The 15,216-nt window shown below is 39.0% G+C and overlaps 1 protein-coding gene across 3 annotated transcripts in view; it reads left to right on the top strand.

Annotated features, from left to right (window-relative positions):
* ESRP1 (epithelial splicing regulatory protein 1) overlaps window positions 1-15,216 on the top strand; it is a 53,857-nt gene that overhangs the window by 3,607 nt on the left and 35,034 nt on the right. For all 3 annotated transcript variants that reach the window (XM_067467354.1, XM_060775617.2, XM_067467353.1), the window contains exons 2-4: window positions 2,046-2,174; window positions 6,380-6,493; window positions 11,104-11,218. In XM_067467354.1, the coding sequence (XP_067323455.1) occupies window positions 2,046-2,174; window positions 6,380-6,493; window positions 11,104-11,218 (358 nt within the window). The remainder of the gene's footprint in view (window positions 1-2,045; window positions 2,175-6,379; window positions 6,494-11,103; window positions 11,219-15,216) is intronic.

Here is a 15,216-nt window from a genome sequence, read left to right as displayed (position 1 = left end):
TAGGAGGAATGGCTGAGGGAGTTGGGTTTGTTTGGCTTGGGAGAAGAAGGCTGAGAGGGGACCTAACAGCCATGTTTACATATTTCAAAGGATGTCGCGTTGAAGAGAGGGCAAGCCTCTAACATCAGGCAGGGGAAAACTTGGGCTCTCCAAGTGTTTTGGACTCCAACTCCCACCATTCCTAACAGCCTCAGACCCTTTCCTTTTCCCCCTCAGCCGCTTAAGCGTCTGAGGGGGAAGAGGAAGGGGCCTGAAGCTGTTAGGAATGGTGGGAGTTGGAGTCCAAAACACCTGGAGGGCCCAAGTTGGCCCATGCATGTGCTAGATGCACCATAAGACATTGATAAATGGATTCAAATTGCAGGAAAAAGAGATTCCTGACAGTGGAATATGCTGCCCTATCTGAAAGTTTTTAATTAAAGGCTATATGGGCATCTGTCAGGAGTGCTTCGACTGTGTCATCCTGCAGGACAGAATGGGCCTGGATTTATTGATTTATTTATTTACAATATTTATAGCCCGCCTTTCTCAATCGTATGGCAGTGACTCAAGGCGAGTTACAGATTGGCACAATTCGATGTCAGGCATTCATAAAAGTGACATTAAAAACAATCAACATTTATATAAATAAAAATGTAATGTTCGTTTGTGGGATTAACATAACTCAAAAACCACTGGATGAATTGACACCAAATTTGGTCACAATACACATCTCAGGCCAACTAGTGGCCATCACTCATAAAACACTGAAAAACACAGTGGAAGAAACTTAAAAAGCCCAAAAAATATGAAAAAATACAACACATGCACAAAACCACATATATACGCATACACACACAGAAAACACATATAAACAGACTGGGCCACAGCAACGGCTAGTTACAATATAAAACATATATTAAAAAGGGTTAAAGCATATAATCGGTGTCTTCCTGTTAAAAACGTCTGGCCATTCTATGTTCATCATTCATAGTTCTGTCTTATCTTTCTGCTGCATTCTCAAAAACTTGCTCAAAGAGCCAGGTCTTTATTTTTTTTTGAAAGTCAGGGGGGAGGGGGCTGATCTAATATCCCTGGAGAGGGAGTTCCATAGCCCGGGGGGGGGCACCACTGAGAAGGCCCTGTCCTTCATCTCTGCCAATCGCACTTGCGAGGATGCCTCTTGAAGTCTCTTCCTACTCTGTGATTCTAGGGCAGTGGTTCTCAACCTTCCTAATGCCATGACCCTTTAATACAGTTCCTCATTTTGTGGTGATCCCTAACCAGAAAATTATTTTTGTTGTTACTTCATAACTGTAATTTTGCCACTGTTATGAATTGTAATGGAAATAACTGATATGCAAGATGTATTTTCATTCACAATTTGGCACAAATACCAGATATGCCAAAATTTGAATACTGATGGGGTTGGGGTGTGTGTGGTGGATTCATTTTATCATTTGGGAGTTTTAGTTGCTGGGATTTATAGTTAACCTACTATCGCAGAACTCCACCAATGATGGAATTGAACTAAACTTGGCACACATAACTACCATAACCAACAGAAAATGCTGGAAGGGTTTGGTGGACATTGACCTTGAGTTTTGGAGTTGTAGTTCACGTACATCCAGAGAGCACTGTGGACTCAAACAATGATGGATCTGGACCAAACTTGACACGAATACTCATTATGCCCAAATGTGAACACTGATGGAGTTTAGGGGAAATAGACCTTGACATTTGAGAGTTGTAGTTGCTGGGATTTATAGTTCATCTATAATCAAAGCGCATTCCAAACACCACCAATGATAGAATTGGGTCAAACTTCCCACACAGAATCCCCATGACCAGCAGAAAATGCTGTGTTTTCTGGTGGTGTTTGGTGACCCCTCTGATACCCCATTGCAACCGCCCAGGTTGAGAAAAGCTGTTCTAGGGCAAGAGTGAAAAACAAAAGAGTGTTTGCCATCCGCCTTATTTTGGAGAAATTGATACAAAGCAAGTTGAGGAAGAATTGACCTTTCTGCTTCTCAACACTCATTCTTACCATCTTTCATTCCCTGGAGGTGGGAAATCTTCACGAAGTGCTGATTGGGCCTGATCAGTTGGAGTTGACCCAGGAGTGCCAAGAAGTCACCAATATTGCCGAAGACAGCTTGACCCTGGCTGTGCAGCTGGAGCAGGCGCTGAGACAGGTAAAGGGGCCCTGGACTCGCCCGCTTTTACCCCCCCCCCCTTTACCTTTTCTGAACTCAGCTTTGAAATGTCACCAAGTGATTTCAACACCTTAATAAAAATAAAAGCAAACTAAAAAGGCACATAGGGCAGTGGTTCTCAACCAGCAGGTCCACAGATGTTTTGGCCTTTAACTCCCAGAAATCCTAATAACCGGTAAACTGGGATTTCTAGGAGTTGTGGGCAAAATACCTGGGGACCCATAGGTTGAGAACCACTCACATAGGGGATGTTATAGGCCTGTAGACAAGGAGGAAGCAGATATTAATTTGGAGCCTATGATGCTCTTATTTGTACTAATGAAACACTTAACAGCTGGAAAATATTGTCCTATATGCAACAAACCTATCCTTTTTAATGCAGTGGGTTAAACTGCTGAGCTGTTGAACTTGCTGACCAATGGGTTGGCAGTTTGAATCCGGGGAACGGGATGAGTTCCTGCTGTTAGCCCCAGCTTCTGCCAACCTAGCAGTTCAAAAACATGCAATGTCAAGGGGAAACCCCTTTTATGCAACAAACACTTATAAATGTATGTCTATTTTAATCTATGTAATGTTTGTTTGTGAGGTTAACATAACTCAAAAACTACGGGACAAATTGACACTAAATTTCGACACAATACACCTATCAGGCCAGTGAGTGACCATCACTCATAAAAACACAGAAAAACACACCGGAAGGGACTTAAAAAGCCAAAAAAGCAAAAAGACACTATAGTGCGCAAAAAGACTTCCCCATCATACAAAACATACAATAGCATATCCACAGTCTCTTCTGGACTAAAGCTCCCAGCATCTCCTAGACTAGGTCTTTTAGGAGAAGAGGATGATCCAAATGCTCTGCTTCCAAGCTGCAAGCTTTCTTCTTCTTGGATTTCTTTGAGAGCATCCTAATCCCTGCATATTTCCAATTCGCTATTCCTGGACTGCTACTCCCAGCAATCCTCCAGATAGATAAGATATATTAGATAGAAATAGATGGGTAGGGAGATAGATTAGGAGGACTTCTAAGAGTTGCAGTCCAAGAATAGGTAGAGAAGGAAGAAAGGGGAGAAAGAGGAAGGGAAATAAAAGGGGTGGGAGGAAGGGGAGTGGAAGAGAAGGAAGGAAGGAAGGAAGGAAGGAGAGAAGGAAAGAAAAAAGGGAGGGAAGGAAGGAGAGAAAGAAAGAAGGAGAGAAAGTGAGAGGGAAGGTTGGCCACAGCAATGCGTTGCAGGTACAGCTAGTAAATAAAAATAAAAGAAATTGCACCTTTTTCGGACTACAATTCTCAGCATCTACCTAGGATTCCTCTTCGTTTGTTTGGGTTTCACTGCATGTAATAAATGCTCAAAATTGCTGGGTGTGTATGAGCAGGGAATGCTGAGTCACATACAGAGTACATCTACACAGTAGAAATAATGCCGTTTGACACTACTCTAATTGATGTGTCTTGATACTATAGAATCATGTGAGTTGTCATTTTACAACATCTTTAGCCTTCCATGCCAAAGAGTGCTGGTGCTTCACCAAACACAGCTCCCATGATTCCATCGCAGTGAACAATGGCAGTTAAAGTGGTGTCAAACTGCAGTGTGGATGTACCTATAGACAACTGTGCCAGGGGCACATGGGAAAGCTTCCTCCAATGGCAGCCCTCACATCTGCTTATGGAGGAGAAAGGTCAATTTGTTTCCAAATACCTTTGATCATGAGGATATAGAGCTGGTTCAAAGCCCTGGGCTGGTTCCTCTACTAATAACCACCTTAATGTTTTGGGGTTGTTGTTTTGTTTTTTTACTTGCTAGTTCTAGAAACAGAACTTCCAAATAATCATCTAAAAGGTTTTGCTTGTCCAGAATTCAAAAATCTCAAACACTCCAAAATTATCCACTGGAGAGGCTGAGATAGTGACACTTTTGCATTCTGATGGTTCAGTGAAAACAAACTTTGTTCCACACCTAAAATTATTGAAACTATTATACTGTATAACATTGCATAATGAAACATCAGAGAATTTCATGTTTAGACTTGGGTTTCATATCCAAGATATTTAATTATGTTCATATATGCAAATACAGCTATCCAAAAGCATCCGAAATACTTCTGATCTCAATCATCTTGTATAAGAGATACTCAATGTGTATAATGAAAGTATATATGCAAAATACAAGGGAATTGAAGTCTACTCTCCCGGAGTAGAGTTTCTAAGGTACCATGAGTCCCAACGTACACTTACCAAATTGATCTTATTTAATGATCATGACCTCTTTTCTCAATGTTCTTTGGTTTTATTTGTGTGTCCCATCACACTACAGCACCCCAGGATTCCTTAAAATGGAGTATGAATAGTTAATGTGGTATACAACTGATTTACTTTTAATGGTCTAGAAGTCTTATCAATATTGGTAGCACTTGCCCTCCCAGGAATGGTCAGCTGGTGGTCCTCTGTATTTTGTACTACAGTGCCCATCATCACCAGTATTTAGACTGGTGGGTTGGGCTTCTTTTTTTATTGTGTCAGATGCGACTTGAGAAACTGCAAGTCGCTTCTGATGTGAGAGAATTGGTCATTTGCAGAGACGTTGCCCAGGGGATGCCTGTGGAATGCTTCTTTCATATCTCTGCATGGGAAGCTGGAGCTGACAGATGGGAGCTCACTCCGTCTTGTGGATTTGAACTGCCAACCTTCAGGTCAGCAGTTCATCCGGCACAAGGGTTTAACCCATTTGCACCACCGTGGCTCCCTGGTTGGGGGTTAAGACATTGTCATTAAAGAACATTTGGAAGTATATTAAGAGAAATAGCCATGTTAATCTGTTTTGCAGCAAAACACTTCCATAGGTTGTAGTCTACTTTTCCAGATATGTGGGACACAATCTTAGACATTCAGGTTTATGTCCACAATGAACATAACTAGAGGTAGAGCTGGATTAAAACTGGATGTAGAAGGAATAGCGTATGACAGTTGTGTTGATAAAACTGTGTTGGTGATATTGCAGTAAACGCAATACAATCATTAATATGTGTTGCAATATGACTCTGTTAACCAATGAACAGTTTATCATAGTGATTTGCCTTTGGAACTAAAAGTGGGGAATCCCAAGTTGCTTGTTGCTGGGAAAGACACGCTTAACGGAAAGGTGGATTGTGCAGTTTATTTACTGCATTTTCCTCTTCAGGTGTCTAGGTTTCTTCTTTCAAAGCTAACTCGTTGCCTTTCTACCTTGCTACTCCAGTTCTTCTGTTTCTTCAATGTTAATTTTACCACCACCCTTCCCCCAAAAACCCATCTTAAAAAACAAGTATAATATATTTGGCCCCTAACCAGCTCTTTAAAGTTTCTGGTTACCTCTAGACAAATTAATCAAGCACTCACACTTTGCATTTTAACTGCTAGTTCTCCCCTGATTTATGTAATAGCCTTTAAAAGTTACTTTTTAAATCTGGCTTGTTTCCTTTATTCATTAGTTTTTCTTAAGTGACTCACTGCATTATTTTAGCTTCCTTTCATAAAATGTCAGATTGATAAGAAAAGACATTAAACTTTCTGAGAAAATGCTTTAGAACAGCCCTTACATTTCAAAACATAACATTTAAGGAAAATAAACTACAAATTACTGCTAATTATATAGTAATAATAATAACGAGCCCTGGTGGCGCAGTGGGTTAAAGCACTGAGCTGCTGAACTTGTTGACTGAAAGGTTGCAGGTTCAAATCCAGGGAGTGGTGTGAGCTCCTGTTGTCAGCCCCAGCTTCTGTCAACCTAACAGTTCGAAAACATGCAAATATGAGTAGATCAATAGGTACTGCTTCTGCAGGAAGGTAACAGTGCTCCATGCAGTCATGCTGGCCACATGATCATGGAGGTGTCTACGGACAACGCCGGCTCTTCGGCTTAGAAACGGAAATGAGCACCACCACCCAGCGTTGGACACAACTAGACTTATTGTCAGGGGAAAGCTTTACCTTATCTTTACCTATTGTGTGTTTGTGGAGATTACTTATTTATTTTTAAGGATTTCTTTTTTAAAGCCACTTTATGAGGTCTTTAGGATAATGTTTCCTTTCCTTCCAGTCACAAATAATGCTCCATCTCAAAAGATGGTGTATCCCACTGAAAGTGTTGAAAGTATATGTTCACCTTCTAAATGTATATCTCTCTTTTTTTGCCTGTTCTTTTTAGTTTAATCAATCTGTGAGCAATGAACTAAATATCGGTGTAGGTACTTCCTTCTGTCTCTGTACTGATGGGCAACTTCATATCAGGCAGGTTCTCCACCCTGAAGCCTCAAAAAAGGTAAGAAAATGGCATATAATTCAGTTCTGTCCTCCTAGTTGTGTAATTCAATTGTTTTCAAAACTTGTGTGTTTTTGGTGACAGTTCTTCTTGTCTACACTCAATGTGAAAAAGCTATTTTTGGACAACAGCTGCCATACTGAACCTGCTAATATGTTGGCCATGTTTGCTGAGAGTTGTGGGAATTATAGTTTAAAATAACTTTCACAAGCTGTGCTCATTGGTTTTTATAATTATCTGTTACCTGTGAAATTACTGGTGTTTTAAGTTATTTGCACAGTATTTTGGTACTTCTTTAAGAAGTTACAAAGCAAAGTATTGATTTGATCTTCAATAAATATTTGCATTTTGTATTAGTAGTTGAAGTGAGTACTGAGTTTGGACCTCAAGCACAACTGTTGTCAGGTTTTCTAATGTAATATAATGGTGAGCAGAATACAGGCTTTCAGCAACTTCCTTATTTTTGTGTTATCTTGAATTGAACACTGAGTTTTTGTTTTATAGAGAGAGTGTTTCATTGTATGTATTCTTGGATTTTTATAAATTACCCTGGAATTGTTACAATCAAATGTGGTGAATCTGTACAACTATATTACAGTAAATTATGTTGTGTGTGTATAAATGGTATAAAGAAAAAAATGCTGTGGTCAATACTTTTAAAGAATGCTATTCCAACAGAGTCTTGCTTGCATTATTCAATATCTGTATAAGAAATATATAGACAGTTGCATATGTGTTGCATAGTCGCACGTGAAGATGCCACATAGTCACATGAGATTAAATCTGTACTCCACACCTTTTGCATCACATTGTTGTCTATCTTGAAATTCAGGTAGCAAACGGTGCTTGTTTTCCAAATGTATTTGTTGTATGTGTTTGCTGTAATCGCTAATCTTATAGCTAATATGCTTAATGCTTATATGTTTATATTGTATTTGATACTATATATACTGTTTTGTTGGAAACCTCCTTGAGTTGCCGATTGGCTGAAAAAGGCGGTATACAAATACAGTAAATAAATAAATAATAAATAAATAATACACTAGTAAGAAATGTCTCTATAACTACATTTTTTAAATATATGAGCACTTGTGGTTTAAGAAAAAATGTGAAAATAGGAAGCAAGCTCACCCATATGTGTGTAATTTGATCAATCTTTTCCATTTCTTTTTAAAGCAAGCCCTCCAGGTATTTTGGACTTCAGCTCCCACAATTCCTAACAGCCAGTAAGCTGGCTGGAATTTCTGGAAGTTGAAGTTTGCCTATGCATGTTACAAAGGCACTATTTATTCTCTAAAAAGACCCCATATAGGAAAGTTATTTTCAATATCAATCTGAACAAACTCTATAGGAATCGGAAAAAAAAAGTCCTGAGAATTTGCATTTTGCTATAAAATGAAATTTTCCAAGTCCTGTACCAAAGTGATTTGATACATTTTTATCGTTTTGATCTGGACATAATATTCTTTTCCCAATGTACTGCTACTTATAACTCATGTTTCAATTTTTTGGTTTTGGTACTTTTTTGGAAACCAACTCCACACATGCCTTTTCTTACAAAGCAGTTGTGCTGCAATTATGTTGTCTAAATCCTTTTACTATTTCCACGTATGTCACTTAACAGAGAATATTTTGCAGAACTAGAATCCATGACCATATCTGTCTGGTCAAAGCAAACCTCAGTTTGCTCTGTGTTCATTTAATTCATGAATTTGGATCACTTTTCATTCCAGTCTTTCCTTTCTTCTTGCCTAATGACAATATTTCATGTACCTCCCCTTTTTTGCATTCAGTACCTTGAAACTGGGTGCTGTGCGGCCCTGTGATATTTATGAACTCAAAAGATGCATCTAACTATGGAGTGAATGCAGCTAGACACCACTTTAATTGCCATGGTTGAGTGCTATCAAATCAAACTGTGGTTTTACAAGGTCTTTAGCTTTCTCTGCTAAAGAGCACTGGTGCCTCATTAAACTACAACTTCCGGGATCCCATAACATTGAACCATATTTATTTATTTATGACATTTATATGCTGCCCTTTTCACTCCGAAGGGGACTCAGTTCAAATGGGGCCAAAATGCATTCATTTCAGTAGTTCTCAACCTGTGGGTCTCCAGGTGTTTTGGCCTACAACTCCCAGAAATCCCAGCCAGTTTACCAGCTGTTAGGATTTATGGGAGTTGAAGGCCAAAACACCTGGGGACCCACAGGTTGAGAACCACTGGTAGATGCATCCAAATCTAATTAGTCTTCAGCAATCCAACAAATTATATTGAATAGGGAGTGTGCTCCTTCAACAATTGGAGAATGCATCCCAGCCATGCATTTCCAAATCTTGTTGATTGTGATCACAGATATTAAATTATCTCCTATTTGCTGAGAATCATAATTGGTGGGTTAATATTTGAAACAGGTTATAAATAAATTGAAACCGCCTTTCAAAGACGTAGAAGTCATGTTCTAGATTCAGTTGCACTTGGGACTAACCTTCCAGCAGATAAAGACACTTATCTTTTTAGTATAGCTCTTCATTCTCTGAGCAAGATTTAGATACATAATATAGTCACATCTCTCAATCTCATTCCATCTATCATGTCAATCCCAGCTGTATTCTGCTTATAGCAGACATGCCAGGGCTGTAAGAGGGCTTGAAGCAAATGCCTGTCAAAGTATAGCAAAACAGAAATCAATCTGCCACCAAAGTATGCCTCTCATTTATTTTTCACTTCTCCCCACTCTCAGCTATGCAAATAGATAGATAGCACTTGCCTGAGGCATATGATATAATGCTGGTGACGTGCTGCAAACATCCTCCTTCCAGCAAGAAGGAAAAACATTTATGATCCACTTTCCCCCAGCTGTGTAGCTCTCCTTGTCAAATCGAACTACAAACCCTTTGGCCAGCATCATTGTCATCTAACATATTACAGATCTGGGGGACCAGGTTGGATGAAATTCATCTGGAATGTACTCAGTATTCTTTTCGACCACAAACATTTCAACAAATGAAAGAAACAGGGAGACCTTTAGGTTCCAAGCTATTCAACAGTAGTGTGGTTTTTGTTTTTCTAAAAGCCTATGTAGCTGACAATGAGGAAGACTGGCATTTCTTAGTAAAACATAACAAATTAAACCCTAAGGCTATCTAGTGTTTAAACCTATTTAAAATGACAGAGCAAGAAGGATTTTAATGACATTAATTTACAATGAGCACCATTTAATTTGTTCATGGTTTTTTTTTTGTTTTTTTTTTTTTGTGAGTAACCCAGGTTGTTTTGATGTTATTTCACCTCCAAACACAAAGAGTCCACCATTCCCCCCCCCCTCCAAGATAGTATTCCACATCTGAACAGCTCTTACAGTAAAAAAAGGGTCTTCATAATGTTTAGGAATCTCCTCTTTTTGGAATTTGAATTCATTGGTTCTTGTAATCTCAGGAGCAGCAGAAACAAGCTTGTTGCCTTATACATGACATCTGTCTTCTCTTTCCCAAGCCAAATGTACCCAACTTTCTTATATGACTTGGTTTCCAGTTCTTTGATCACCTTGGTCACCTTTAGATACTTTCCAGCTTAAAAATATTCTTCTGGACATAGTATTCCAGGTTTGCTTTCAGCAAAACAGATATGAGTGGTAGTGGCACCAATTCTTCCATCAGTCTGGATATTATACACCAGGCATGGGCAAGCTTCGGCTCTCCCGGTGTTTTGGATTTCAACTCCCACAATTCCTAACAGAGTACTTGCTGTTAGGAATTGTGGGAGTTGAAGTCCAAAACACCTGGAGGGCCGAAGTTTGCCTATACCTGTCATCCACCTATTGAGGCAACTCACAATTCGATTGACTTTTTTGGCTGCCGCATTGCACAATAACTCATGTTTGGTTTGTGGACTAAAAAGACACAGAGATATTTTTATATGCACTGCTTTCAAGCCACGTATTCATGTTTGGCATTTCATAGCAATGGTACACATCAGAAAAGGTAAACATGCCTTTTTTGTTCAGCTGTTAATACTAGCAGGAGTAGCGACATTAGATTACCTTGGCATGCATCTACACTCTAGAAGTAATGCTGTTTGACTTCACTGCTGTGGCCCAATGCTATGAAATTCTGGGATTTGTAGTTTGGTGAGGCTCCAGCATTATTAGGCAGAGAAGGCTGAAGTCAATGTAAAACCACAATATTCATGTTCTTAGCATTGATCTTTGACAATAGTACAATGTAAATGAACCCCAAGTATACCTAACTTTTGAGTTATCCTGTTCCCATTGATGCTGACATTCTAACTTTAGTTGCGACTAGCGTTTCTGTGAGTCTTACTCTTGTTGGACTTGAGCCTCTGTTTACCCCTTCTTTAAAATACGTTTGGCTTTTGTTTGTGCATGGCTGTGGAATTGTAATTGATTTTTTTTGCATTGTAGTTATTAACTGTGGTTTCGACACATGCAATAGTCTGTCCTTGTCCTTTTTATTTTCAAAACTGAGATGGTTGAATGACTAACAGGTAGCTTTTACCTAAGCTGAGTGACCAGACTTTCAGCCTGACTACAAAATGGGGATAACTCTTATCTTGGTTTACCAGATCTGATTATTAATTCACTTTACAGAATATCTTGTTACCTGAATGCTTCTACTCCTTTTTTGATCTGCGGAAAGAATTCAAGAAGTGTTGTCCTGGTTCACCTGAAATTGACAAACTTGATGCTAACGTGATGGCAGAATGTATCCTTTGGTCGTGGGGATGATGAAGATGGTGATACAAACAATTTTAAGAACACTACAAGTTGAATATTTTTCTCTTGCTTTTTATATTTACTGTAAAGCACAAAGTAAATGTCTATGCTAGTTTTTTATTTATTAGTTGACATTTATATTCTGCTTTTCTTTCCCCACACTTTTAAGCTGTGCTGATTAAGGTTGATAGAAGATGTGTTCCCAAACAAACAACTTCTTCTGGATTCCACACCCTTTCTATTACACCATACTGGGTGAAAATGTTTGCACTAGCTTTCTTTCAAGTCACGTGTCTTCAAAAATATAACTTAGGTTTCTGTTAGGAGAAATGGTGCCCACTATAAAACATGGAGTAAGGGAGTAGGTCTCCTAATCACATTTTTTGTATGTGGCTTTGTCTTTGGAGATAAATGAACTCACCCTCTTAAACCACTGAAATATGAATTGCTTTGTGCCATCTTTTTATTATATTACTGTGCCACAGACGACTGGTACAGTTGCCTATTTGGCTTTCATTTCCTCAAGCATCTTTGAATTGTTGAAAAGATTTCTGTCTGATCATGTAACCTTGTTCTTGCCAATCTGCATATTCTCCAGATCTAACATGTTCATGATTTTGAGCCTCTCCCAATAGCATCTAATGCCAACAACTGTTGGTTAATCTAGGGAGATTTAGTTGAACTCTATGCATTCCAATGTTTTGCTAGGTTAGTAGGTACTAATGCCAAAGAAAAAGAGCTCTGACGTAGGCACTTTCTAAAACCATTTTGCCCCAGAGCTTACAAACTTTAATGAAAATCCCTGTAGTGTCTGCCATTGCTGTAAAAAATTATAGCATGTTAGCCTTTAGGGATGGTACCTTAATATTGTGTTCTCAATACATTTTTAAACACATGGTCAAATAGAGAAATAGCTAAAAGGGTCCCAACTGAGCCTAAATGTTTTTTTTAATAATGAGCACATAATACCAAACTATAATTTGGTAACATTAATATAGAAAGGTGAGGACTGTAATTATGCCTTTAATACAACAAGTAGTAATGCATCTCAGGTTTTTAAAAATGTTTTGAAATGAGTTACTTCTAAACTCTGTCTTTGCCAAATTCTTATATTTGTACTTTGGTACAAAGCTTGCTGGCATGATTTATCTTGCGCATCGTACTTGTACATACAGCTCATTTTGATGATCTTATTTTAAAACAAGAGCATGCACAATACTATCAATAGAAGTATATGTTACTGGTATCTCAAGGAAATTTGATTTGTTCCTACTATTTATTTTTTAGTGGAGTGAATAGTTGAAAAGACCAGCAATGTCATGTCCATCACCATGATCTCAGGAAGAGGTCACAGTATATTTCTTGTAAAAATGACAATTCTTACTTGGAAGATTCAGTATGCAGAGTATGGTTTCTGGTTTTTATTTTGAGTAATCCACATAGGTGCATACACCTATTAACAGTGATCAGGCCACATTATTTATTTTCCAGGCATATTTTTTGTGTATATTTAGTGGTACTAACTTATTCCAGTTAAATCCCACTGTTTCTCAGTAGAGCAGGAGTGTCTCGTGACACCTGAGAATCAATGTTTGTATCATTAGATGGTCTGTTAGACTTGCATTTGCTGGTTAGTGTTCGAGGGCACCTTGTAACCAGTCTCTCTTCCCCTTCCTATCTTTTTACACCAACAGTAACAGGGCACAGGAGAGAGATTATATGGTTAGAGGTACCCATGTTTTTTCTTATGTTTCCAAGAAATCTTAAACAAGTTACACAAAAGATCTGGTGTGATGTGGTAGTGAGAGCCTAATTTCTCCCCTTCCCAACATGCATGTCCCGGCATGTGAAGACATCTGAAATATCTGACATGACCCACAAAGAGAATTGGGAGGTTCCCCATCTGCTAATAAATCATAACAACATATACAGCCGAGCTGGTGCAGTTGTAACTTCTTTTGAACTACATAACAGTCCCCAGTAGTGGACTGAGGCCAGGAAGAATGCATACTGCTACAACAATTAAATCATATCCATGGGAAGTGAAATAAAACCTTTGTGCATCCAGAAAGATAATGCAAAACCGTTGTCCTTTCAGCCTACAGGCATTTTGCACTGCACATTTATGGCTGATAAGAAACAGGTTTAATATGGTTGATATGGATGCAGTAATAGTGACCATTACTGGGAGCAGTGAAATAGTAATGCCTGCTTTCAAGTGAAGTACTGTTATAGTCAGAACTGTAGAGCATCTATTACGAAGAGTGGTATTTGCTTGATAATGTCAATTTCTTTCTCATGTAGTGAAAAGACAAACATGCATACTATGATGATGTTCATAAATAGTTGAGAACTATAATTTACTGCACAGTTCATAGCAGCCGAGTCCATAAAATAGCAGTATATGTACAATCTGCTAACAAGATGTCAGGTGACAGTTCCTAGATTTCTGGCATGTGTGGTAAATCAAATAGGAGAGAATGCATGGCTTATTGTGTCATTTATAATATGTTAGCTGAGAACTCAGAAATCCTTTTACGTTTCTATTGTTTTTCACACAGAAAGCATTAAAATGATCTGTCATGTTTCCCTTTTAAGAGAATGAAGGGTACATTTGTTAATCCAATGCAGGTGCCTTTCAAATCTCAAAATAATTTTTAATTGTAAAGTAAAATTTTAAATGCTGTGCCTGTTTTTATGCAGCCTTTCTATTGGCATACCATGACTAGTTGCAGAATTGAATAGTTTCCTTCACAATTTGGGGGCTTCAGATGTGCGAAGTACAGCAGTGCTGGTCCTGCTATTGGAGAAAGTAAGGCAAGTGTAGTACCTGAGGTTGCAGATATATGTTGCAGATATATGTGTCAGCCAACCAGTTATTTCTTTTTGCCACTTAAATTGTTTTAGCTCAACTAAACTAAGTCAGTTGATACATCAAAGGACTCTATTGCTGCCAGTTTTGAATTATGCCAAAATATCTTAAACTCAGCATCTTTCAACTAATTTCTTGTGATGGAAATACTGCTATTCTACCTGTGATGGGATTACACCATAGCTTCCTTATAAAATTTATCTTTAGCTATCAGTGCTCTGGATGCTGGGAACTTCCTTATCTATACTCAACCTCTTTGCTGTATTTTGATCATATTAGGGAAAGCACAGTTTGAGATGAGAAAAGGTTAAGTAGTTTCTTTCCTTGTTGTTCCCCCCATTGTTGAGTGTTGGCCTTAGGACTGTTTTCCATTGGAAACAAAAGGAGGAAGACAAATACCTACCTGTACCATGGGGAATATGGCCCTCTCCAATGTAACTTGGTTTGCTGATTATACCACTTAACTGCTGTTTGCTATTCACAAGGTAGCCCTTGTGTCATTATTTTGGGCAAAAGATAAGACTATGCCTTATTTTTAGGCGGTTGCTATAATTTCACATCAGTCAGATTTCAGCGTACTTACTTATGCGATCCCTCGTTGTCTGAGTAGGATAGTCTTCCAAGATCAGTGTACTGGCAGTTGGTCCGTAGGTGACTGTGGAGTCCTATAATTGATCTGTATCTTCTCCCGCAGTGAGGGCATTGGTTTCCAGGTGGAAGGCGGTCTTGGTCAGGGTTGGCTTGATGCGCCTTCCTCTTGGCACATTTCTCTCGTTCGCCTTCCATTCGTGCCTCTTCAAATTCTACAGCACTGCTGTTCACAGCTGACCTCCAGCTGGAGTGCTCAAGGGCCAAGGCGTCCCAGTTCTCAGTGTCATTTCAGTGTCATTTCAGCGTATAACCTGTTGCACTTTAACATGGCCATCTGCAAGGAAGTTGCCCAGGGAAGGCTTCTTTCACGTCCCTGCATGAGAAGCTGGAGCTAACAGTCAGGAGCTCACCCCACTCCCCGGATTCAAACCGCTGACCTTTCAGTCAGCAGTCCTGCAGGCACAAGGGTTTAATCCATTGCTCCACCAGGGGCTCCACAACTAGGTCAAGGTATTACACGTTAT

Source organism: Anolis sagrei, chromosome 4 (genome assembly GCF_037176765.1).
Source record: "Anolis sagrei isolate rAnoSag1 chromosome 4, rAnoSag1.mat, whole genome shotgun sequence".
Classification (NCBI taxonomy): domain Eukaryota; kingdom Metazoa; phylum Chordata; class Lepidosauria; order Squamata; family Dactyloidae; genus Anolis; species Anolis sagrei.
Note: the sequence above shows the minus strand (reverse complement) of the source record. Positions and strands in the feature narration are given on the sequence as shown.